Genomic DNA, 26,543 nt, shown 5'->3' with positions numbered 1-26,543 from the left:
AGAGAGGAATGTAATGAAAGGAAGGAATGAAAAACGGCAGCCGAAACAAGAGACGGGAATAATTTGCTGACCAAACTTCATTATGAAATAAGCCCTTTACCCCGTGCTCTGCGTTTGGCCAAACTTAAAACGATGATCTAATACAAAGGAGGCTGGACAGCATCAGGCTGCTCATGGCTTTTTTATAACAGGCTGACACCGCGGATGATTGTGACAACCGGATATCCTTGTTACAAGATGATGCCAATTCATTTTTCATTTTTCATCGCTGAAAAGTTTTCCTCCCTTTTTGGTGGGCTTCCTCTCAGTCTGGTTTGGGAAATAACCTAAACTTCATTGCCCCCACTTTATTTTTGAGATGATGTTCAGAAACGTGTGTTGACTTTTGGCTCGGAGGATGTTGTAGAAATGAAGTTTATAAGTCCACATTGAAGGATGTCAGGAATGTTACAGGTGTGCTGCTTTTAATTTGGCTGTGTTGGCTTTTTTTTTGTGTGTTTCAGTTCCCCTAGTTGAGCTCTGAGACAAACTGTTTGCACGGTTGACTCTGTAAGGGTGTCGAGCTCTACTATTACTTAACGATGGAGATTGAAATTGAATGAATCTGGTTGTTTGGATGATTACATTTGATGTGAAATGAAGATGGAGCTTAGGCATATAAACAGGTTTAGTGTATTTTCTGATGTTGTTTGCTGTTTTGACATGGGATAAGACTTCCTGATTTCAATAAGTTTCAGTAAATCTTCCAAAAATGGAATCCAATTGAATGCTGAGGTTGCAATATTTGAACTAAAACTGTCGTCCTTGCATTCTGAGTGTTGAATGTTTTGCAAAAATTAATCTTCAGCCTCACAGGAAGTGATGAAAAAAGGCTCAAATGTGTAAACACATGTGGAGCCAACATGTTCTTGCAGGACACTATCTCTTGCTCCTCGGTGCATTCAAGGATAGGCCCCAGCCTGTGGTAACCCTGAACCAGGAGAGGGGATATAAAAAAGGATAGATGGCCTGTCTCCCTTTCTTTTTTCTCTTCATATTTTTCTTGGTTTTCACCTTTCACAATCTTTGCCACCATCTCCATGTCTCTTATATTGAACTGGTATGAAGCCAAGTAGCTTTCACTTCCCTCTCCTTCTCACTGATTCTTCTGTTTTTTTTTCGCTCTGGATCAGTTCTCTCCTTCTCTTCTCTTTCTTTTTCAAATGCCGACCTTTATTTCTCTACTCTGTTGCACCCAAGTACGTATCCTATAGGATTCTCCCTGCAGCCGTGCTTGTAATTTATGGATGTTTGTTTACCTGCTCTCACTATGCTGCACATCACCGGCTCGCCCTGCATTTTTGTATGATGGTCGGCTTTTTTTTTTATGCATCGTGTATACACCTGCTATTTCTCAGTACACCTACCTGTTTCCCTACGTGCTGACACTGTTGCACTTTATGTGTATTTCTAGCGCTTCTGTATGTCTGTGTGTGTGTGTACGCGTGTTGTCGGCTAGATCCTTTTAATACCTCCAGACAATCGATACGCTGAGGAGAAATGTTCGGCCCTGTCTGCTTTTTAAAAGATGCACTCCACAGAGTGGTGCGAGCCAAGAGTCAAGAAGTCAATAAAACAAAGCCGATAGTGCCCTCATTTGTTTTTTTTGGACTTCAGCACCGTGGCCTCCGAGTCTGGGGGCCGTGGGCGAATATTTAGTGTCTTGTCATTTCGCTACAAACAAATAAATCCTTTTGTCAGATCTGTGGAAGTGCAGAACACAAGTCCATGAATATATTGACATCTCTGTTTGCTAAGATTTTGCCTTTTCTCTCTTTCTTTTTTGTTTCCCAGGGCTGGCGGTGGACGAGGCTGAGGGTCAGGGGACGAGGTTATAAAAAAACAACAGTGGAGAAAGGAGGAGGAAAAGACAAAAAAAGAAGTTGATTGTTTGGAAACTCTTCTTTTGTATCATCGTACCCTGCAGTCCTGTAAGGCACCGACTGACCCTGAAGAGGATTACACACTGAAAAATACACTCCCAACACCTACCCGCTCACACCTCCCCTTTCCCCTCACCATCATGTCCTCCCACCTCCCACCTTTTCTCATCCTCCCCGTCCTCTTGCTTCTCCTCTCCCCTTCCATGCCCTCAAAAACCGTCCCTTCCTTCTCCTCCCTCCTCTCGTTCTCCCCGCCAGAAGGTGGTCTCACACATTTAGTCGTCAATAACAAAACGGGCGAGGTCTACCTGGGCGCCGTCAACTGGATCTACAAGCTGTCCAGCAACCTGACCAAGCTCAGAAGCCATGTCACCGGCCCAGTCACGGACAACCCTCGCTGCTACCCTCCCCCTGGTGTCCAGTCCTGCCCCCATGAGCTGGTGCTGACCTCTAATGTTAACAAACTCTTGCTACTTGATGCTGCCCACAACCGCTTAATCGCCTGTGGGAGCACTTCCCAGGGAATATGCCAGTTCCTACGTCTGGATGATTTGTTCAAGCTTGGCGAGCCCCACCACCGCAAAGAGCACTATCTATCCAGTGTTGCTGAGGCAGGCACCATGTCTGGAGTGGTCATATCCCCGGATCTCTTCGGGGGAGGTGGCAAACTTTTTGTCGGCACTCCCATCGACGGGAAATCCGAGTACTTCCCAACTCTGTCAAGCCGGAAGTTAATGTCCAACGAGGAGAACGCTGACATGTTTAGCTTCGTCTATCAGGATGAGTTTGTGTCCTCGCAGCTGAAGATTCCCTCGGACACACTCTCCAAGTTCCCTGCCTTCGACATCTTCTACATTTATGGCTTCAACAGCGAGCAGTTTGTGTATTATCTCACCTTACAGCTGGATACCCAGCTGACCTCACCAGATGCGAGCAGCGAACAATTCTTCACCTCCAAAATTGTCCGCCTGTGTGTGGACGATCCCAAGTTCTATTCCTATGTCGAGTTCCCCATCGGCTGCACCAAGGATGGAGTGGAGTACCGCTTGGTTCAGGATGCTTATTTGGCCAAGCCCGGGATTCGGCTGGCTCGTTCGCTCGGTATTCAGGAGCACGAGGAGGTTCTGTTTACTGTATTCGCTCAGGGTCAGAAGAACAGAGCTAAGCCGCCCAAGGAGTCGGCTTTGTGTCTGTTCACAATGAGGAGGATAAAAGAGAAGATTAAAGAGAGGATTCAGTCGTGCTACAGAGGAGAGGGGAAACTCTCCCTGCCCTGGCTGCTCAACAAGGAGCTGGCCTGCATCAACTCGGTGAGTGTTTGAGACAAGTCGCTCCTAGAATATTTACTGTGATCATGCGTTTTCATGAAGAATGTGTTTTATTCCAAATTTGGTTGTTTGGTTTGTTTGTGTGTTTGTTACAGAATAGGCTGGTTCACATCAATCACAACAAGTTGAGGTCACAGATGTTAGGTTCTCACTTAGAATAAGGTTGGGTTGGACTCCTTGTCTTCACCTTGAAAGTTACCAGCAGCATTTAAGTTGTGATGCCTTTAGGGTGTTTTCAAATTTAGCCATTTAATAAAAGTTTTGCCCAGTTAAATAGTTAATTTACACAAGTGATAGAAGTGCACCGATTGTGAAAATCAGGGCTGATAGCAATTTGATTTTAACTGATTAGCAAAACAAAATTTGCCCCTGTTTCTCTCATGGCCAATGCCCAAATCTCCACCCTGGCCAAAAACAGTTTTTAAAGGTTTATATTTGGGCTTTGTGTGCCTTTATTTAGAGATAGGACAGTGGATAGATTCAGAAATCGTAGCGAGTGAGGAACAACATGCAGATTGGTAGCCACAGGTCGGATTTGAAACCGGGCCGCCTTCATAGAGGACTATATCTTTCATCTTCAACACTATAAGCTACATGCACCCCCAACTCCTGGCAAACTAGCAGATTACTAAGCCTCCAAGTTGCTTTTATTAATTTCCTTGATAAACCAATAAAACAGAAAGTATGAAACTCAACAAAATCTTCAACATTACCAAGGTCTACATTCCCGTTTCTTATTTGGTCAATGTAACCAAATGAGCATGTGACTTTCCACATTTCACCACCTTGTCTCAGTGGCATCACTTTTCCATAATAGGAGGATGACGCTGGCAGAAAATACTCTCAATAAGCTGAAGAAAAAAGACTTTATATTAATGCTCAGAGTTTGAGTGGAAAGAGGGCTGACACCATATAAAGTCATTATAAGGCCCAGTCTAGCGGAAATACAGTCATCTCTCTGTCTCTGTCTCTTGAGTCCTAGAAAAACATGGTTCTCCATCTTTCCTGCCGCCTCTTCAGTGTTTAATGCTTCAAGCCAAAGAGATCATTAGGGAACTAAAGGAGTTCTGGTTGTTACTTAATGCAGGGTTAAGTGTTTTTTAAAACGTTAAAACAAAAGGGATAATTGTGTTTTTTTTTCTCCCATAATGAATTCATTTATTATATTAGTTGGTCCTTGCTTTAATGACAGCACTTCTTCAGGCTGCAGACGGGACAGCTGCCGTCTAGCCCCTGACGGTTTTTCAGGAATAATTCAGACTGTCCACAGGCTGTGGGTGGCTTGTCTTTCCTTCTTATTGTAGTTGCCTAAGAGTGTCTGACGTTTGTGTTTGTGTGTGTGTTATACCCACATGTCCCACACACACACACACTTACACACACACATGGCCCTGTGTCCTCGTGAATAATTCATCCGGTCTCACCTTCTGTTATTCAGTCAGTGCTCCATAACAACCTGCCATAAATCTCTGGACCACTCTCCACCTCTCCGTGTCTCCATCTCCTCTTTCTCTCTCTCTCTACTATCACATCTTCTCTCTCTCTCTCTCTCTCTTCCTTGTCTTTCACTCGAGGACCTTCATTTGCATAAAGATTTCATTTCATTTTTCTAACCCCACTCTCCCTCTGCTGATTCTTTTTATCTTACTTTTTACTTTCTTCGCTTTGCTCTCTTCCCCTTCCCCAGCTCCTCTCCCTGACCTCTTCTCTTTGTCTTTAATTTTCAACCTTTAACCCCCCCTCAGTTTTACACTCCTCTCCAGCTTCCTCCCTCTTGTCCCCGCTCTCTCTCTTTCAAGCCTTTGCTCTTTCACCATCCCTCTCTGCCCTCTCCTTGACTTTCCACTGAGTGATGAGGTAGAGAGTGACTTAGTGTGTAAAGCCAGTGCCTGGATGTGATCTGAAAATACAATGTGGAGGGGAACAGATGATGCAGTGTAGGAGGGGAGCAGACTCATAGCACATGAAAGAAAATGGAAGTCTTGGGTTTTTTTTATTTTTTTATGGGAAGTAAGGGAGGATGTGGATAGAGGACAGGTTTGGAGACGAAAGGGAAATAAGGAAGGGAAATTCATAGAAAAAGTAAGGGGAGTTAGACAGATGGAAATGTATCGGTGTGAAGCAGGAAAGGGAGTGAGAGAAGAGAGAAAGTTAACAGTAATCATTCAAAGAATTTGAAGGCAAGGGGAGGATGGAGAAAGATGGAAACATTGGAGGCTAACAAGGCAGAGACAGGCATAATACATAGATACAAATAAAGTATTATTATAAGGGAATCTGCCTTTGACCAAATGATAACTTGATAATGTTGTTCTTTGATAAAGGCAGATATTCTCATTATAGTGTCATGTAGCGGACTCTGTTGCTTTGTTTGCCACAACCTTTTTATAACCTCAGGGATAGTCTCCAGCTGTGAGGTGAGATGTGAACCACCAGATCAGGAGGATTTCAGGGGCAGTCCTCAGGAGATTCTGTTCACATTTTCAGGAGTGCAGATGTGAAAATATGAGTTACTACATAGTTGGCAGTAGAAAAACAATCCTCCTCTTATCCCCTTTATGCCATTATGTGTTTATAACATGTTGGCCACCCGTGGTCTACTTGTGACAAGGCATGGGGGACATGAAATGAGCATATTGCACCTGTCGGGCTCAAACCTGTAAGGATACTCCAAATGCCTGTCCTACAATCTTTGGGGTACATGTTTCAGAAATCTTTGATCTCCGGCCTTTCATTTGAGTCCTGTTGCCTCTGTGTGCTGCTCGACACTGACACTATGTTTTTCCGCATTCTACACGTCCTCGTAATGTTTGCTGATTTAATTTTCTTTTCTTTTTTAAGGTCTCTTGGCTCACGCATGACAATAACAATGCTACATCTCTGTCACGGGGCCCAGCGGTTGCTGTGCGAGCGCCATGTGGCCTTGTAGCATAAAGTGCACTGTATATGCATGGGATTATGCTAATGAGCGTACAGTTACATGATTGTCCTTTATGGCCATCTGTCGTTCCGCTGCGATCGATCAAGGTCGTGTCAGCAGCAGAGCTCGCTCTAGGACGCCGCCGTGATGAATTCATCATCTCCTCGAACAGGCATGTTCAGTGTTTCCTGACGTTGGCGGCCTGACAGCTCGTTGCCTCTGCACCGCTGTCATGTGGAAACTTTCATAGCAGCTCATCTCCAGAGACAAGGTCGGGTCAGTCAGTCACTCAGGCACACCTCTCTACCTGGAAGCCATCAGAGTTCATCACCGTGTGCAGGAAATCATTTGCTGGAAACGGCTCTATGTGAAGAACTATATAATTTTTCCAATCTTTCCACCTTCATTACAAATTATTACACAACTCTCGCTCTCCTTTGGCAGCGGATCGTCACCGAACACTTGTATCAGCGTTATAGCCGCTAAAAGGCGACTCTTTATGGTCACAATTGGACACCTGATATGAAATTGACTTGAAATCAGTCCAGGTCCAATTTCAATGTTCCTAGTTATAGTTTAGGTAGTATAACTTGCATATAGGAGAGAAAGTCATTTGCATGATGTTCCTGTCCTTGAGGGCCTTTACAATGTCATCCATGATACGAGTTCTGCAAAGGCAAAGTGTATTCAGAACCTGTGGGATGAAACACACAAACAAGAGAAGTACAGGGCCAGTGAGAGGGCTGTGTTTTTGTCCTGTATCTGTGCTGCAATACTCTCTTACACTTGAAAGGTCTCTTTGCTCAGCTTGCATGGTTGCCTTGTGATCGGTAATGGAACAAGGAAAATATTGAATGAAGGACGATAGATACAGAATCGTGACTGAGGTGGAATACAGTGAAGAACTAAGATTTGCAAGAGAAGTTGATAAATGTGCATGCTTACATAAAGACTATGGGTCTCTCCAAGTGTCAAAACATACCTTCATCAATAAGACCTGCCTAATGGGGGCGGCTCTCTGTAGGGACTTAGGTTGGCTACTGGAGGATTGCCGCTTCAAGTGCTGGTGCGGACCAGAATATGGAAGTTGTTCTGGTTGCTGGAGAGATGATTGATTATCCGTCTAGGTGGCATAATGGTGATGAACGTTGGTTGGAGGACGCCCATTAATTTTTGCCTAGGGCCCCAACCGACTGAAGAATCACAACAGACTTTTGGTGTGCATGACTGAGTCTTATCGTAGACCACTACATTGGATACACTCTCAAACAAAGACCAAAAATCTTACTGTGTAAAAGGGACTAATAGCTGTCGCTCACAAAATTACTAAGAGTTTCCAAACACCAATGAAGAAGAACTTCAGACTGAACTAAGGATTCTATTAGCGCCTTTTTCCGTCCTCTAGGATTCTTGCAGGGACTCAGTCACTTTTCAAAACAGAACTGCTCAACTACAAACATTGAAACCTTGACTACTTCAGACGGAGATTGATCGGTGTGCTCACAAAGATATATAAAGATATATCTCCTGGCTGTGCATCCTTTGCAAAACGGTGACTCCCAAAAGTTTTCAGTAAATCACATAATCTAAGTGATGGTAGCACTTAGTTTGTGTGTCTGTGAGTCCTTTTGTGATAAAATGAGCTACTTTCTCCACTATCTAAACACCATGAAGGGTGTGTCTCAAACCTCACGTCTCTCCGTGTGCATCTTTTATGTCCGCTCATTATCAGGAAAGCGGTCGGTGTTGGTCTTCTGGGAGCTAAAACGGAGCGGTGGGTGACCTTCGCTGGCTGTGGGCTGCCGTCCAGCTCCACAGCTCTGTGAGCAGGCCGAACCCGGCAACGCTACAGCCTCGGCATGAGTAATGAGACTGATTCAGACAGAGGGAGGAAGATACTATCCTGTGTGTGTGCAAATGTGTGTGTGCGCCTTTATCTCCCTTTTAGCTTTCTCTCCTTATACTTCACGGAGAACTAATTTGTGTGTGTGTGTGTGTGTTATCCGGCTCCCAAAGAGGAACAAAACAACAGTGCAAACAAACAGAGGAAAATGGGCTGATAATCAGCAGAGTTTGTGTGTTTGTGAGTGTGTGTGTGTGTGAGTCCACATTGTCTGCAGAGCCACAAGGTGGACGTCACAGGGAAAATTGCCTGCAATAACAGAGAGCAAGAAGACTCTCTTCCATTGTGATTGCCGTCTCTCTCCCTGCGACTCTACCTCTCTCCACCTTCCTCTCTCTCTATCTTTTCTCTCCCTCTCTTTTTTTCTTCACTGAACATAATAGTGTTTATTAATATTTATCAGTGTTGATCACTGCTGGCCAGGATTACAGTCTATTTCTGTGGCATTTTGTATTCTGTCTTAAAGGCTGGTGTGTGTGTGTGTGTGTGTGTGTGTGTGTGTGTGTGTGTGTGTGTGTGTGTGTGTGTGTGTGTGTGTGTGTGTGTGTGTGTGTGTGTGTGTGTGTGTGTGTGTGTGTGTGTGTGTGTGTGTGTGTGTGTGTGTGTGTGTGTGTGTGTGTGTGTGTGTGTGTGTGTGTGTGTGTGTGTGTGTCATTCTCTCTTTATCTCCCCATTGTATCTTCAGTCTCATTAGCGTTAGCCTGTGCCTCAGTGGATGGATCACCCACATTGCATCAGGCTTCGGGCCTGCTGGGTGGGGAATATCAGGGCTCTAATGGCTGCGCTTACATCATGCACACTAATGTTTGCTACGTATTTATTAAAGCAGATGAGCTGCCTGCACTGCATGTAAGTGCAGGCAGCACTGCATCTTATCCGACCTTCTAGCAATGTGGATAAGGACATTGTATCTGGTTTGTCTGTGCAAGCTCTGTCACTGGTAGGAAGTTCAGTGTCAAGTCAGAGGAGCTATTCCAGGCAACTGGAACATCATAAATAAAATCACCGTTGACTTTTATCAAACACTGTTTTGTGACTTTCAGTTGGAGCCACTCCTGTTGGTATCGATGAGTATGAAACTCTCCTGGTTGACTCATCAGTTCTTAAGATGAGACAATATTTCCGTATGTAGCTGGTTGTTAGAAAACAAAATGTCAAAGGTGGCGCTAAAGAGTACCAAATGAAGCTCTTCAACCAGGAGTCTACATGTTTATCACCATCTGTCTTCTGCCCGACATTCTAAGGAACAGGTGAAACATCTTCAGAAATTGAAGGTCGCAGGTAGAACTAACCCCTCTTCTTTTAAAGACTTCCAGTTTTTTTATGACTCACGGGCAGACTAAGTGACTTGTAAAGATGATTTTGTTGCCAGCGCGGTGATGAATTCACGCAGCGCAGAGGTGAATTGCTGTCAAATGCTGTCTCGAACACAGCCCATTGGGGGGAAACACTTTTTGATGAGGTGCAGTTTTCACTCCCATCCACTGAGACAGTTTGATGCATGACACAGCAGAACACATCCCATACCTTTAGCATTTTAATGACTTTGGCTGTAATGCTCTCCCCTTATGTTTTTGTCTTGAGGTATCTTCCGCCTCAGGCTGTGAAATCTTTCTAATATACAGTGAATTCTCAACAGGGAATATCAGATCCAACTATAGTCTGGATGTTGTCTGTGAACTAAATTTACTGCATAGTGGTGCTCATTGTTAACTCTAGCACATGACAGAATGGATTAATGGCTGCTATAGGCTCTTGGAGAGCCAGCTTGTTATGGATTTGGAGTATTTTGCTGCTTGTTGCTGCTTAGCCTTCAAGCTGTGTGAGTTTGCCCAGAAGTGACCTTTTTTTTTTAATTCTCTGGCCGACAGTCTAGAACAGATGTTTAACCTGACACTGAGGAGAAGTATCGACAGTGATACTGAAGTGAAAGAACCTCCTTATTAGAGTGTCACATTAGATATGAGCAGCTTTTATTTGACTAGAAAGGCTGGAATTAGATGTGGTTAAGTAGTGCAGCATTTCTCTGAAGCCTAAACTTTACTCGAGGGAATGTCAAATATCTTTCACGAGTTGACCAGCTGATTGGCTACAGAGGGAAAAAAGCGTTCCCATTCCTCTCATTCGTATCCTCTCTAGTGACTTCTTCCCTTTACACACACCCGAGCTGGTCATCCAGAACACAAATCTCTGCAGCACATTCACAAACTGCTGACCTGCAGCATCTAATGAAGAGTGTAATTATTTATTGATGCACATTTATGCTGCGTTTGTATAGGCGTATGTGGTCGTGTTAGTTTATGACCGACATGAATGTATGCATGTGTGTTTGAGTAAACACACGGGTTCATTAATGTGTATTTGTTTCTTCAATTATTCATGTAATGGGTTATCTTTGCATGCAGAGGTGCACATATTTATGTGTGTGTCCAGTGCAGTCTGTCCCAGGTGTGTTTGGGCTTAGACGATTCCTTTTTGTGTATGTGGTTGTAAAGATACTCACCCAGATACAGAGATCCCCAGCACCAAAAAAGAGTGCAGATAAAATGCATGGATAGAACAGTTTTACTATATTTTGATCCAACCGAAATTAAAGCCTAGCACTCAAACTCTGGTGATTGGTGCATAACAATTTCTTGCATTTCTCAATGCTTGTAGCCTATGTACTGCATGTTTTGTAAATGGTTAGGGGGTGCACCCTTGGCTTCACCAATTGGTTTGTGGACCACCTTTATGACCTGTGTTGTTTTTCATTTGATCCATCCCCATGTTTTCTTTTTAGAGCCAGAAGCGACCACACTAGATATTGAAGCTAAATAGGAAGCAATGGGCTAGCATACAATTTGTTGTTTAGCTAATGCTAATGCTAGCTTGGCTAAAAACGTGGAAATCAGTGAATCTTTTTTCATGCCTACATGGAAGGTAGCTACAGTATGCCCTAATGCAAAACATTTCTCTATCTATCCATCCTGCTGGTTCTGTAATCATAGCTTTTTGCAGTAGACTTGAAACGAGTGACAGAAACTTGTAGGAAACTGTCTGCTAAGGGAAAAGAAATCAGCTCAGAAAAAGGTAATTCGTCGGTTAGCTTCTCGACAATCTGTTTCTGCAACCTGTGGCGTTGCCCTCTGCAGGTTGAATGCACAACAGTGTTGGCTTCCCTTTCCAGATCCCCAGGCTTCATAGCCTTCTTTTTCAGCACTCTTTGCTGTACAGTCACGTGCAATGAATGTGCACAGCTGGAGCTACACACCGTCCTCAGTGTCAGTTTGTGCCTGTACCACTTTCACAACACAGAATAACAGTATTTTCACAGGCGTCCATATTTGGGTGAATCCCCGGTATAGTGGTCTCTTATAATTGGATTATAGCTGTCAGGAAAGGCTTTAGTTCAGATTACACAGATTATGGTGGGCAGTGCTCAGATGGACAGTGTGGTTTAAAGAGCCTCATCTGGCTTGTGTCACATAGATAGAGCTTTTTGGCAAGTGTGAGGATGTGATCATGTTTGCCTATTTGGTGAATGTAGGCCAAGAGCAGCACATGTGTCCAAGCAAGATGAGGTGCACCAAAGACAGTAGATGACAGTGTGAAGAAGAGACGGCACTCAAACATGACTATTATGGTTGAACCTGGTCCATAAAAAAAGTTACACAAATTTGTCTTAGTATGATTTTAGGATTGACTTGGACATCCACACCATCAGTCTTCACCTGCAGATATCTAAACTATCTCAACTTCCTCTGCTTCAAACTGTTTTGTTCTGCTTTTTTATTGGCAAAGTTTGTGGATGATCCTGTGCTTTTTATCCAATCAGCTAGGTGATATCCCATGAGTGCTGAGCTGATACCAACAGGGGAAGTGAATACACTTCTGACCAATGATTGCTCAGATTTAATTGTCTCATCTGCCTCAGCTGGACATGGTACCAACCCACCACTTTTTGTTTTGGTGTGGTGATCTGCGGCATAAACTTTGCATTGCATTATTAAAATAAAAATGTCTGGCCTACAAACATTTTAAACCTATAGCCAAGCGTATGTACTGTATCTATAGCTAAATGTAAATTGCCTGTTCCTCGAGTCGACATCTATTTACGACTTACCGGCCTGTGTGTCTGTTTGATGACGCAAATGTGACACACAAGCACAATTCTTGTGTTGCTGCTCTGATACTCGACTAATTACTCTGCCTACGGTGCAGTTACTGTGTGCCGGGGAAAACAGCCAACGCAGTAACATTCACCAGTTATTAGTGAGTAGAGACCAGTAGAATCAATACCTTACTGTGTGGAAAAGCTGCACTTGATGAGGCATCAATGTCAACAGAGAAACTACAGTGTGAACAATAGTATGAGCATGGAATAACACATTTGTTTTAAACGCAAATGAAGCCAACATATAGACCATTGAAGTTGTACAAGCTGTCAAATATTTGACATTGAAGGATTGTGGATTTGAATCCTTGATTAAGTTGAAAAAATAAAGGTCATTCAGGCCCTCATATTTCTACTTTGAATCACTCTCTCCTAAAGAGGAAGATACCCATTTTAAAGCAGAGCAAAATGTGTGCTTCACTGCCGTCACAAATGTCTACTGTGCCAGAAAAGCTCGATGCCAGACTGGAGCTTTCCATGTGGAATTAGCTCGGTTGACGGCTGAGGTTATCTGGGGTAAGGCGAGCTCCTGTCCCACTGTGGCACATTAACCTATATGACCAACTGACACTGCAGCATTGGAGCCAAATGCCCTCCCTTCCCACAGAGCTCCGTCTCCCTCTCCATGGGATTCTGCTACTGTGTTCGTTTTGTTTTTTTTGCACACCTTCCCTGAAATAATGACCCAGAAAGGTTTCCCCGGTGGGGTTCAGTTGTGACAAATGCAGAGAATCCACCTCGCTTTATGTTTTCACCAGTTTTGCAGTTAAAGCAATAGTCTCACTTCCCTGATCCAACCTGCTCTTTTAAACTCCCGCAATTAAACTAATTATCCCAAAAGAGTGTTTCAAGGTGTTTCAAAATATATTGAGTGTGACTAATATCGGAGCTGGTGAGGCTTCCTGCCTGCACAGAGCCGTGAGTTGAGTGATGGGAGAGGGCTCGGCGTTGGAGAGGAAGTTAGACAACTGAGAAATAATGTGATTATTAGCAGGCCTGGAGAGAGCTTTATCTCCTCGCTTCTATTCACTTGTTTGTGTTGTGCAGTTTTTCAGACGAGTGGAGAACATTAAATGAGAAATGAAGAAAAAAAAATAGTTGGAAATTGGGGAGTTTTTAAGATGAGCTTAAACACGCATGTCTGAAGGGTTACCCCGTTAAAGTCCAATTTATAGCCAAATCTTTTGTAATGGTCTCCTCCACTCCAAAACAAACAGGTCCAACAGTTTTGTGTTGAAATGTTTCTCAAAACACTTTCTGGAAGACAGATGGGATCAGAGATGGTCTGCTAGCTGAGCTGCCGATAGTATATTTGTTGTTGCTTAGATCTTTAAGTCAGAAAACGAGTTGGGCGGTATCCAAATTTTGATACAGTTAAACTTCACCCACATTTTCCCAGGTTATATGGTATTACTGTGACTAATCAAAAATCACACTGTAAGGCTAATTTATATAGTCAGCATGCGGTCAACATGATATTGATACCATACCAATATAGTTACAGGGCCCCAAGTAAAGTATTATATTTGCAGACCTTTTGTATCCATATGAGAGAGAGACAGCAGATAGAGAGAAAAGTCTTATTTAACACCCTAACTGATTCCACTGACAGAATTCAAATAATCTTAATTAAAAGATGCAACATCCTACACTGGTGAATCTTTATTTCAGGTCCATGTTCACAGTAACAGGTCAGAGGTCATTTGAGTTGTGTATGTTTTTCATTTCAGATGTTTCAGCTGCTCACATCTGTTTACAATCACAGGGTGGGAGCAACGGTTATGGAGAAAAGGGAGGGAAATGAAAAGAACAAAAGAATGAACGGATATCGTTTTCTGGTAGAGAACGATGAAACTAACAGAGAACGGAAACTGTGTGGAATGAATCAAACTGCGAAATAAATGTTGATCTCTTGGTATCCCAGTTATTCATCTGACTCTGAATCCTCTGACCTGTGGGGCTGAAGTCCCCCCCACCACCACCCCTCCTCTCTTTATCGCCTGCAGCTTTCCGTTCCACCAGAGCACATCTCCTCGCTGCCATCTCCATCTTTACACTCCTCATTTCACCAGAGCCAAAACAACAGATGCTGAAATGTCGAAGTGCCTTCTCTTCATTCATGAACTCAATGGTCGTTTTACCTCTTCTTTGAATAATTAAGAAATCAAATAGCGCCTAGCAGCCTTCTGTTGGATAGGAAATCAGACATTGTTATTCATCAAGATAGGACTATATTTCAGAATGTTGACCTGCTAAGAAAACACATTGCTCCACCAAAAAGTGGCCAAAACCTCTCCAAAGAAATCAGACATCACAGAAGCCATTCCTTTCATGTATTGTGATTGGTCCCTGTTAGAGGTTACATTCTCTGCCTGAGCCCGACTCCTCCCGCGGCCCAAAGCTGGGATGGGCCAGGAGTTGTGACCGAAAGATTGAGATTGCGGATACAAAGCAGCTGGAATGAGTTTCCTCCGAAGGGTGGCTGGGCTCAGCCTTAGAGATATAGGGCGAGGAGCTCAGACATCCAGTGGGAGCTCGGAGTAGAGCCACTGCTTCTTTGCATCAAAAGGAGTCAGTTGAGGTTGTTGGGGGGCATCTGATTAGGAGGCACGTCCAACTGTGAGGAGGACCCTGAGGTGGACCCAGAATGTGCTGCAGGGATTATATATCCCGTTCGGCCTGGGAATGCCTGGGGATCCCCCGGGAGGAGCTAGAAAACGTTGCTGAGGCAAGGGAGGTTCAGGCAACATGCTGCTTAGCCTGCCGGCCCGAATAAGCGGGTAATACATGGACGGATGGATTGATGGAAGTTGTGCAAACTCAATTGAAACTTGTGCTTTTTGTGTTTTCCCTGTTTTTAAAGCAACTGGAAATGTGTGTGTGTGTGTGTGAGTGAGAGAGAGAGAGAGAGAGAGAGTGTGCACATGTGTGTGTGGGTGTTAGATGCAGATGTTTGTAGTTCTGTTGCCATTAGAGCAGACTGCACAGCCAGATGTCTGCACAAAGTGCGCTCTGTATGAGAATGTCATGTAGAGGCCGCAGACTTGCCCTCTTTCCTACTTCCACAACGCTCACTCTCACACACACACAGACACACACTATATCACCCAAATGCACACAACTGCAGATTAAACAACAATAGGATGTGTGCGCATGGTCATTTGTGTTTGTGTGTGTGTGTGTGTGTGTGTGTGTGTGTGTGTGTGTGTATGTGTTTGCAGGTCAAAGCTTCAAGTGTCCCAGTCTGTTAGACAGATGTTAGAGCTCCCTGCTGCACCCGCCCCACACTGTCAAACACACACACACACACACACTCTTACACACGCTCTCCTTCATATACTGGCAAACAAACATGCACACACACACTTCCTCATTAACAACCAATTAGAGAGCAGATATTGGCTCGCTGGGGGAAACTAAAGGCCAACCAGTGCCGTTCTCCGCTTCCAACGCCAAGTCACAACAAATACCTGGATTCAAGCCAGGAGTGTGTGTGTGTTTGTGTGTTTGTGTGTGTGCATATAAGTGTGGATGTTGCGTGCTTAAAAACAAAATTCCCAGTTTGGCAGTTCAATCTCGTCTCCTTTCTTTACTAAAAAAAAAAAGACAGACACACTAACCGTCACGCAATTAAATGCATTTTGCCACTCTGCAAGTCTTGTTGTTCATTGCATCAGCGGGGGTGTCTCAGTAGTACAACTCTCACTCTGACATTATCTCTCTCACATGGGAATGAGGCCCGAGCTCATCACACACACACACACACACACACACACACACACACACACACATGCTCACTCTCCATGGGATTGGAGCAATGTGTTTATGCCAGTGTTAGATGAGGAGATGCTTCAGACATTTGGCTCTCCAGAGACCATTTTGACAACATCTCTCTCTCTCTCTCTCTTTCTCTCTCTTCCTGTTTACCTCAATCACTCTCCCTCACTCGACCATTCTCTCTCCCTTTGTCATATTTTTTCCAGCACGCTTACATCCCAGTGAATCAGTGAAGATTTGAAAAAGACAAGAATCTTCAGACAATTTGAGTTGATTGGACAGATGTAGAAGCTTTCATACCCAATAAACTAGTGAAGTGAACACAGGAACAGCGAGAGAGAGAGAGAGACAGAGAGAGAGGTGTTATGTGATGCAATAGAACTGGAACAAAGCCTCCTCAAATATTTTGCATGGTTTAATTGAGATTGGCAAATGTTTTTCTGTAACTTTGGATCGAGCTAAAGCATGAAGCTCAGCTAATTAAGAAGCCATCATGGGTGAAAAGTGACCATCATGACCATTATATAATCAATGCAAGGTCACACTCCAGTCACATTTGATCTGGTTGGTTCCTCTTTTCAGTGTAATTTCTGCACAACGTTGATTTGAAGCCAACGGAGTAGTAGTAGTAGTAGATTGTGTTTATCCAGCTCTGCATGGGTCTGTAAACCTTTCTGTGTTCTAACCTCTCTCCATTTTTCAAAAGCATCTCCAATATTGATCCTAGTTTGAGCACGTTTCTGCTCGTGGAGCTTATTAGAAACATGCAGAGGCTTTTTAGGTCGGGTACAATCACTTCTATCTGAACCACTTCTCTTGTCCGCTTCCATCGCTGCAACACCTGTTGACCTGATAACTGCTCTCATATCTGACAAACCGCGGGGCATCCAAAACGGCTGTGTGGGCCTTAAAACCGCCTACCTTCTCTGGTAACTCTGGAAAGTGGAGGAGGAATGTGATGAGTGGGGGAAACCTTAGCATGTTTTTCTCCTCTAAAATCACAGCCAGCCACTGCAGCTTTTTTTCCTACACGTTTTTCATTCAGTGAGCTAAATTCAAACTCTCTGTGTCACTCTGTCTTGTAGGCTCTCTCTTACTACGTTGGGACTCATTAGTGGTGACAAGAGAGCTGTTGACCCTTCCCCTCGCCCTATGTCTCTCCTCCCTTCATCTCCCCCCTTTTACCCCTTTTTTCTCTCCCCATCTCCTCTGCTCTTTCTCTTACGGCACTTGCCCCTCTCTCTCCCTCGTCGCCCCATCATCATTCACCCAGTATGAGTTTGGCAGGGGTCTGTGTGTGTCTGTGCGTGTGTGTGCGTGCGTGCATAGCCAGGAGCTAGCCTGCACCCGTGTACATCAGAGGTCTTCCGCAAGGACAACACAGGGGACTCTGTCCTTGTCTAACCCCCTGGAAATAGAACAAAGGTGTGTGTGTGTGTGTGCGCAGGTGTGTGTGTGTTTTATAATGTTATGTACAGTGTCCTGAGTATGAGCTATAGCTACTAATAATAATAGCACGGTCAGAGGTCCAGTAGGCCAACAGGGACAAGCTACATAGGGCTTATAAAAGCAGCAATAAAAGCCGACAGCAGGTCACCTTATGTTCCAGACACAGTGAAGGATTATTAGACAGATTTACAGCAAACACTGTAAAACCATCCAGGCAGGCGACGACAACTCAGTTGTTGAATTTAAACATGAAAAGTCCAGTTCTACTTTGGAAAAGGTGCAATGAAAACCCTGGTGGCAGAGCGCAGACACAGAACATATGTGTTTGAAATGACCCAGAGGTTTGATTGATCCAACAGATAACGTGACATATATTTGATTTTAAAGGGTGTCCTGAATAAAATGTGTCAGGACTGATGGTCTGCTGGCTGAATATTAATCATCTTTACTTGTTAGCAAGGGCCAGAAAGAATCTGCGCTCATAAATTTGAATGAATGCTTGCTCCCCATAGGCCTGCACACATTTCTAATATTTTGGTCTGATGTAATAATTTCTTATTAAATCAGCATTTAGCTTTTTCTGAACTATAGTTGTAGCTCTTGTATGTTGACTTGAGTAAAGCCAACATGTCAAAGTCTGGCTCGATATTGACGTAATTTACATATCAGATATCGGACTGACAGCGCCGAGCCACGTCACCGATCATGGTTGGGCGACTTAAACCTTCTCAGCTCGTGCAGCATCTCGCTTTTAAAAACACTCAGACGGAACTGTAAGAAGTGTTCACAATCCGTCTCCATGACGACGTTGAGACGAGATGGAACGGCTCCTAAGTTAAATTCTTAGACTTCTGATTAAAACTTTTAATTTGAAAACCTGACAGTCGCTGCTTCCTGTTAGAATTTGAAACTAGCGCAAAGCCATGAAATGTCGAGTTTATTACAGCTTTGTGTAGCCTCGCACATGAAGTAGTTATGATAATAAAAATATCGGAATCAGTATTGGAATTGGAACTAAAAACAAAGTGGATCGGTGCATCTCTATACATTATTAGTTGTATGTCATGATGTGAGTGTTGTTGGTTTTGACCCGCCTTCACCTGTTAACATTACTTCATATACTGCAGCATGATACGACACGCTGCTCTTGTTAGATGCTCTATACAAGGTTTTTCATTCACTTCCATACTGGCTGCTGAAAAATCCTCAGCTTCTGCTCAACGAGCTTGCTGTAGAAGAATGATAGAGTAAGCACACTGTAGGAATTACATGTCTACAAGGCGCACAACAGCTAGCAGATGTCAGGACTGTGTGAGGCCACATTTGTCTGCAGTGAAAACACGTCGACTGAACGCTCCACTGTGCCTCAATCTGAGCTGTTGACTCTACGGTAATGATGCAAGTCAGGCTAAACATAACAAACCATTAGCGTCCTCAGCATGCCGGCAGCGGCGCTGGGAAGATGGCGATCTCACTTCTGTGTGTGTATGTGTGACAGCTTGACAGACACTGGGAATGCAGATTAGTTTACAAGAATGAGGCGCCAGGCATCAATAAATCCAGACTAAATTGTGTTATTAAGAGTTGCTTTAATAAACATTTATCTCTGGTCTTGTTAAAGGTTTGGTTTGGACACAGATGGGGGAAGCAGGCCGGGTTTTTAATGAAGTAGAGGATCAGCGGCTTTGATATGAAAATGTTCACTCGTGCTTCTTTTTTGGCTTTAAACTCAAAATTCTTGGTGGAGATATTCACATTTTGTTACATGTCTCAATCATCATATGGCCTTTACATACTACTAAGGTAAATGTAGTAAAAGATCATGGTCTGTTCAACTTTGACTTCTTGCTTTACAGGAGGAAATAACAGCACTGCTCTGTGTGAAAGGAAAGAGGGAGAGAGTTTCATGGTAAAATGCCATCAAGGCTTTCAGGGCAGGTTTGTCATGATGTCGCCATTTCTGTAAAAATAAAAAAGGCTTTAAAGTTGCAGGAACAGTTAGTTTGAAACCCAGGGAATTTGTTGTTATAGTTGTCATAGTAGCATAAAAAAAAGAAGGAAGGGAGGATGATTTCAGAGAGATTTAGGTTCGCGAAAGCAGGAAAAAGAGAAATATCCTTTGGGACAGACAGATTTTCCCCACTGGCAAGGCCTTTGAATATTTAGAGAAAAAAAACAAGAAGAACAGGAGAGAAATATGTGGAGACAGAGAAGAAACAACACAAAGGAGGAAGAAGAGGATTAGGAGGAGGAGGAGGAGGAGGAGGAGGAGTAAGGTCGTCTGGAATAAAAGAGGATGGCGACAGAGAGAGGGAGGGAGCGAGTGAGTGAAAGAAAGGATGAAAGTTCTGCTCCGTCTTTATCAGAGGAAACAGGGGAATCTGTGTTTCAGGAACCTGAGGCCAGGGTTCATACTTTCACTGAGCCATGACCATGTCTCTTTCTGCTCCTTACCTCCTGCCTATCTTCTTCTTTTATTTTTCCGTCTCGTTTCCTACATTTTGTTTCCATCTCCTCACTTCACTTGCTTTCCCTTTTTTTTTGTTCTTGGTCTTTGTCCTTTCTTTCTTCCTCTCATATTACTTGCAAAACAGTTCTGAAATTGAAAACATGTTTATGTCAATCAAACGAAAGCCAAGGAATGTGGTGTGCATCTCTCTGTCTCTATCTCTCTCTCTCTCTTTTTCGCTTTGTGTCCCTTTGTATCGTTGCTCATTCATTGTAAACTTTTCTGTGTTTCTGGCTGCCTTTGAAAAATTTGAAAGACAGCAGACAAAATCCTGCAAAGCCACACCTTGGCTTGACTTTATCAGTCTATAAGGAAATATGTCTGGTCGAATAAAAAACGCTTGATTGATTGGTTGATTGGTCGACTATAGCTGAGTGAAGAGTCCTGAACACCTGCACTCAAAGAGCAGGTGGAAAATAATGCCTTAGCTGGAGTGTATTTGTAGTTTTGTAAATAGTTAGATATCAGTCTTTGCAAAAAAAAAAAAAAAAGTTAAAGTCAGTGACTTATCTTTTCTTCTTGTACGCAGGCCAAAGAGAGGAAAATAGAAATGAGGTGTTGGGGTAGAAATGGCGCTCTGCTTCGCTCTGGGTCGCTCACTGTGAGTTAGGAGTCTCCCGTAGTAAACAGAAGAGTCAAGCTGATTTTGTCGCTGACGCTCGCTTGCGCGCTGTTAGGACAGGCTGTTAAGGAGACGCACCAGCTGCTACATTTCCATCCAGCGTCCTCCTTGGTTTTCATTCAGATGAATATGACTGACGCTCTTCTTATTGCAACATCTCCTCGTGCATTCTTTAAAATAAAAAGACACGCACTGGAGTGAATGATTACATGCCACAGACACTTTATCTCCATGAGCCAACCTCTAGACGTCACAAAACAGCAATGGAAGGAAACATGAAATGTTTAGTTAATTCACTTTTTTGGCAGATTTACTCGAATAATTACTCCCATTTGTTTAATATTTGCATGTAAAGCGCATTCTGTATGTTCTGAATGTCCTTTAGTGTGTGCATATTTTTGTGTATATGCGTGTGCACTGATGTGATCCTTCAGGAGATATGTGGAGCTGTCGTTTTCCAATGCCTCTCAGAATGTGTGTGTGTATGGTTGCCACGGTAACTCAGATGCTGTCGATTAAATCTGATACACATATCAGACTCCGGGGGGAGGGGGGGATCTCCTCGTACGTTCATAGCTATCACATGCTTTTAATGACATGCCTGTTGCACACACAAACACACACATACACACAGACGTTCATAAATCAGGTATGACATATCTACATATCAGCGTAGCAATGTGCCTGTACCAGACACTTTGATTATGATATGCTAATCTGACCTATAATTTACTTCCTGTCATTTCTCTGTCATCTCCTCTGCTGTCCTGCTCTCTCTCTCGCTCTCTCTCTCTCTCTCTCTCTCTCTCTCTCTCCTCCACGTTTATTCCAGCTCTGTTTGATTTACTCACTGTACCGGCTCGTCTCTTGTTAGGAACTTCACTGCTGAAGCTGTACACAAAGAAATCAATATTAAAAACATTAGCAAACAACTGTTCATCCATTCAGACCCTGCTGAGATGCTTAATTGCATGCTTTGACATCATGTTCTATGAAATAATCAAAGGCAGTAATGGAGGGAAATCATCAATCACAGAGGCTCTCACTGCAGACCAGTTACACTGTGTATTTTTGGGGCTTAATTAAAGATTTATCAGTCTTTTCTTGTCTCAGTTTTTTTTTTAGAGTATGAAGAAAAAAAATGGAGTTAAGCAAACTGAACTTAATATTTCCAGTGACACCCATTTATTTCACACCATTTCCCTCAAAAAACTGCAGGCTTGGCTCTGCTCCAGCTCTATAAAATGTGTGCTAAGTGCCGAGGAGATCGAGAGCCTCCCCCCTTCTTTAAGAATTGATGTTAGTTTAACGAGAAAAGGGGTTTAAACGGTGTTAATGGTTGATTTAATGCCTCTTTTTTTTTCTCCTCCTCCTCCTCCTTCATCCTCCCCAGCCGCTGCAGATAGACGATAACTTCTGCGGCCAGGACTTCAACCAGCCTCTAGGGGGCACCACGGCCATCGAGGGAATCCCGCTTTACGTCGACAAGGATGACGGCATGACCTCCGTGGCGGCCTACGACTACAGGGGACACACTGTGGCGTTCACTGGCACCCGTGATGGTCGCATGAAGAAGGTAGGCCTCCTGGCGGGTTTCTCTCTCTCTGTGTGTGTGTGTGTGTGTGTGTGTGTGTGTGTGTGTGTGTGTGTGTGTGTGTGTGTGTGTGTGTGTGTGTGTGTGTGTGTGTGTGTGTGTGTGTGTGTGTGTGTGTGTGTGTGTGTGTGTGTGTGTGTGTGTGTGTGTGTGTGTGTGTGTGTGTGTGTGTGTGTGTGTGTGTGTGTGTGTGTGTGTGTGTGTGTGTGTGTGTGTGTGTGTGTGTGTGGGCTCGCTCTTTTAAATCAAGCGTAGTTATTTTGATGTTTGGAACTTGGCACAAAGGAATAAACAAACTCTTAAAATTTGAAAAATCTTATGCCAAATGCTAATTTTCTGCAACATAAGCTATGGTGCAAACCCGTGTTTGCAGTCCCACATGATGCAAATAGTCACAAATAATATCTAAGGTGAAGGAAAGAAGCTGTTAGTTTCCTCCCGACAGTGACATTAGTATTATTTTGTTGTGCTTTTTGTGGCTTTTGTCATGGTGTGACTAAAAGTAGGGAATCAACTGCTCCTGCTAGATTACAAAACTGTGTGTACTTGCGAGCGTGTGTGTGTGTGTGTGTGTGTGTGTGTGTGTGTGTGTGTGTGTGTGTGTGTGTGTGTGTGTGTGTGTGTGTGTGTGTGTGTGTGTGTGTGTGTGTGTGTGTGTGTGTGTGTGTGTGTGTGTGTGTGTGTGTTAAAAGCTTTGCAGAAAGCCATTTTCACTTAGCAGCAATTTTGTGTCATTTCATGATGTATTCTCGATGGTCATTGCTTTTGGCGCGGCAGACAAATGGTTTTATCATCAGAAATCTCATTGCATCAGCTGTGAATGTGTGTGTGTGTATCAGTGAATGTATGTGTGCTCTTCTTCTGAAAATTGCTTTGTCATTGAATGCTGGGAACGTAGCACATCAGACACATGTATACAGTATGTTTGCAAGAGAAAAGTAAAGTAGTGGCTCTGGAGACGCGAGTCGTGAGAGCCAGACAGTTTGTGTCTTATTGGCTGATGCATCGAGCTCATGCTGTGTGGCAAACTGGAGCTGTGTGGGTTTCATCTCACTGCCGTCGTTTTGCGGTCTAGTCGCAGTGTTTTTTTTTTAAGAGCACGGGTGTGTATCAGAGGGCTGTGAGGTGGATGAAGACGATTTCTTGTGCGTCTCCTGAGAACGTTTGATAAGAAAGCGCCAATTGCTTTGTGTGCGTTTGTGTAGACGTGTGTGGCATCACAGAGAAGCACTCATTTCCTATCATGTTCAGCAACCACACAGCATGCAGTCCTGTGTGTGTGTGTGTGTGTGTGTGTGTGTGTGTGTGTGTGTGTGTGTGTGTGTGTGTGTGTGTGTGTGTGTGTGTGTGTGTGTGTGTGTGTGTGTGTGTGTGTGTGTGTGTGTGTGTGTGTGTGTGTGTGTGTGTGTGTGTGTGTGTGTGTGTGTGTGTGTGTGTGTGTGTGTGTGTGTGTGTGTGTGTGTGTGTGTGTGTGTGTGTGTGTGTGTGTGCGCGCAAGAATCCATGATGAGTAGGCCGCACGGTGCGTGTGCCAATCAGCTGCTCCTTCATCTGAGATGTGACTGAGCCGCTTCTCTGGTTTGTCTCCTCTTTGTTCCTCAGCAGGACTTCTCCACGAGTGTGTCACCAATACAGTGGAGACTAAAATCAAACCGTTACCTGAGGATACAAATGATTGCATAAATACATATGTAATAGAAATTAAATAAAATGTCCACATTTCACCGTCAGCTGTGTTCAACTTTCTAAAGTTTTAGATCAAGTTCCCCTGAGTTTTTTCGCACGGCTCGTCGTCATCCGTCATTTTTTTTTGTAGGTGCTTCTGTTTTTTATTTCAAATAGTCTGGAAGTCTTTGCGTTTGACTCATAATGTCTGTCACATCCTATTAAAGCCAACCAGAAGTGCATTTGAAATATTCAGCTGCTCCGCTTTCTGACACAAGTCTGACAGTTCCAGCGTTATGGCCTGCGTGTTCTTCACAGTCGCTGGAAATATCTAATGCACTTATTCTGCTGTCAGCTGCTTCTATAGTCTCGTCATGTTGTGCATACGAGTGTGTCTGACTGTGCCGACAATACACCTGAGACCAAAATAAAGCTGTTACCTCAGGATAAAAATAATTGCATAAATACATATGTTGTGCGAAAACTAAATAAATAAAGAAGTTTCATCCACATTTCACAGTTGGCAGGATATCACTTTGAAAAGTTTTACAGAATTTTTTTTCCCAGGAGTTTTTTTGAAGTCGTTTGTCAGAGCATGATACTTTCAAGTCATCCATCATTTTGTAGGTATTTTTGTGTCTTTTGTTTCAAATGATGACGTCTTTGTTTGGGAGTCTTATGTCTTCACGTCTTCCTTTCTGTCACATCCTGTTACAGCCAGAACTCCGTATTGTGTTTTTAAATATTCAGCTCCTACAATTTTTCAGACGTGAGTTTGACAGTTTTGGCATTAGGGCTGCGTGTTTCTGCAGTGTCTGGAATATCTGCTGCAGTAATGCTGCTGTCAACTGCTCTATATAGGCTATGATAATGTGCACAGACACACACTCAGACACACACACACACACACATGCCTCCTTACACAGCTTCCTGTCTCTGGTGTTTTGCTAAGTCGACTGAAACCCGGTCCACTAGTCCTTGCGCCTGACCCCTGCTCTGTGTCTGTGTGTGTGTGTATGTGTGTGTGTGTGTGCAGACAGATGATTTGTGTGCGTGGGGTCAGCAGATCCTGGATGATATCCCGCCGATCGGAATCCCATTTCCCCTCAGCCGGCGTGTCTTCCTGTGCTCGGTGAGGAAGGTGAGCACAGGAGGTGGAGGCGGGCCAGTGTCCTCACACAGATCAATGCAGATGCTGCAGTAACATGCAGTCGTCTGTATGAGCAGGGGAACGGCGAGACAGAGCAGTAATTACAATACATCAGCAGTGATTACACCTATAGCCATTTTATGAGGCTTTTATATTTGTCGGCGCCTGGTAAATCTTTTTCCTCCAACAGTGGGAGTGATTAGTTTTTAGCTTTAAAGGCAAAGGAAGGAATAAATTAACAAATTGGCTTCGACCCATTTTGAAATGTTTGTAATTAAAGTTTCAGTAAACTTTCCTGAGCTTGGTTTAGAATTAGGCGTGGCTAAACTCAGATATTTGCAATTCTTTTCAAACCATTTATAAAAAAAAAAGTCTCACTGCAGCTATTCTGATATTAACACCTGTCTCTTTTAACATTCTCAAATGTGGGTCCACAACAGTTTTTTCCAAAGAGTTTAGTGGGGTCTGTAGATCATCCATTTACAAATTCAAATATTCTGCACTATTGTTGGGAAAATAGCTAAGCCACAAGGCTAGGGATGCATCGTGTCAACATCGGTTACGGCTGATATCGGCCCTGTTGACCAAGACATCGGCACATCAGCAAACAATGTAGCATGAACAGAAGTCAGCAGCCGATGTATATTTGTTGTGCCAAATCAGTTTAATGCTGACATATAGTACACCTAACTACTGAATCAGAGAGGAGCTTATTTTATTGGGAAAATGAAGCCACCTGTTGAACAAACTCTGACTTGTCAAAAATGAGGGAAAATGGTGCATCTTGGGAGTTTTGCACCAAACGTAGTCATAAAACAAACATCAGAATCAGCAATCGGCTAAGTTGTTATTTGAAAGAATGATATCAGCAATGGCCCAGATTTTCCCAATCTGTGTTTCTCTACTACAAGCCGACACTAACCATTGCATTCAAAGCTTTAAGACCTATTAGCTGCACCTCAGATGACGTTGCAAGTGTATGCTAACTGCTAACTCTTATACTGTATGGTTGAACAGCATTTTGTAACTCATCAAAAATGAATATCGCCAGATGGCAATGCTTCAGTTTCCTCCTCTGATTCTGACTTGTGCCACTCGGACACATAATTTTGCATACATTTCATTATGCTGATTGACACATGCACCATCGGTTTATGCCAAGTCAGGGACGTGTCATTCAAAACGCGGTCTTCCATGTCCACACAGTACTTGATGAGACTTTGATATCACTTTGATATCATGGATCCATTTTCACGTTTTTTAAACCCAAATCTCCAGAGGCTTCAAGTTCTGTTAAATAAATGGAGTAAAACTGTTCAATTACTGAACTGGGCTTTGTACATTTGAGGGAGGACGAGGGGATGTAGCAGAGATTAGGAAGAAGGTGAAAAAGAGAGCGAGGCTGCAGAGGCAGAGGGAGACGGTTTCAGGCTGTGTGGTTTTATTGCTATTCATTGGGAGTTAAACTGTGCTCCTCTGGCCTAATGAAATGTAAAGCTGCGGTGTATCGATGTCTGCACACACGCACGCTCATCAGAATTCCTACAA

The 26,543-nt window shown here is 43.5% G+C and overlaps 1 protein-coding gene across 2 annotated transcripts in view; it reads left to right on the top strand.

Moving 5' to 3' along the window:
- Positions 1-26,543, top strand: part of plxna1a (plexin A1a) — a 259,997-nt gene that overhangs the window by 35,732 nt on the left and 197,722 nt on the right. For both annotated transcript variants that reach the window (XM_065961309.1, XM_065961310.1), the window contains exons 2-3: positions 1,834-3,232; positions 21,980-22,162. In XM_065961309.1, the coding sequence (XP_065817381.1) occupies positions 2,063-3,232; positions 21,980-22,162 (1,353 nt within the window). In that variant the 5' untranslated portion in view covers positions 1,834-2,062. The remainder of the gene's footprint in view (positions 1-1,833; positions 3,233-21,979; positions 22,163-26,543) is intronic.

The sequence above is a fragment of the Labrus bergylta genome, chromosome 12 (genome assembly GCF_963930695.1).
Source record: "Labrus bergylta chromosome 12, fLabBer1.1, whole genome shotgun sequence".
NCBI classification, from domain to species: Eukaryota; Metazoa; Chordata; class Actinopteri; order Labriformes; family Labridae; genus Labrus; species Labrus bergylta.
This window is presented reverse-complemented; position numbering and strand designations above follow the sequence as displayed.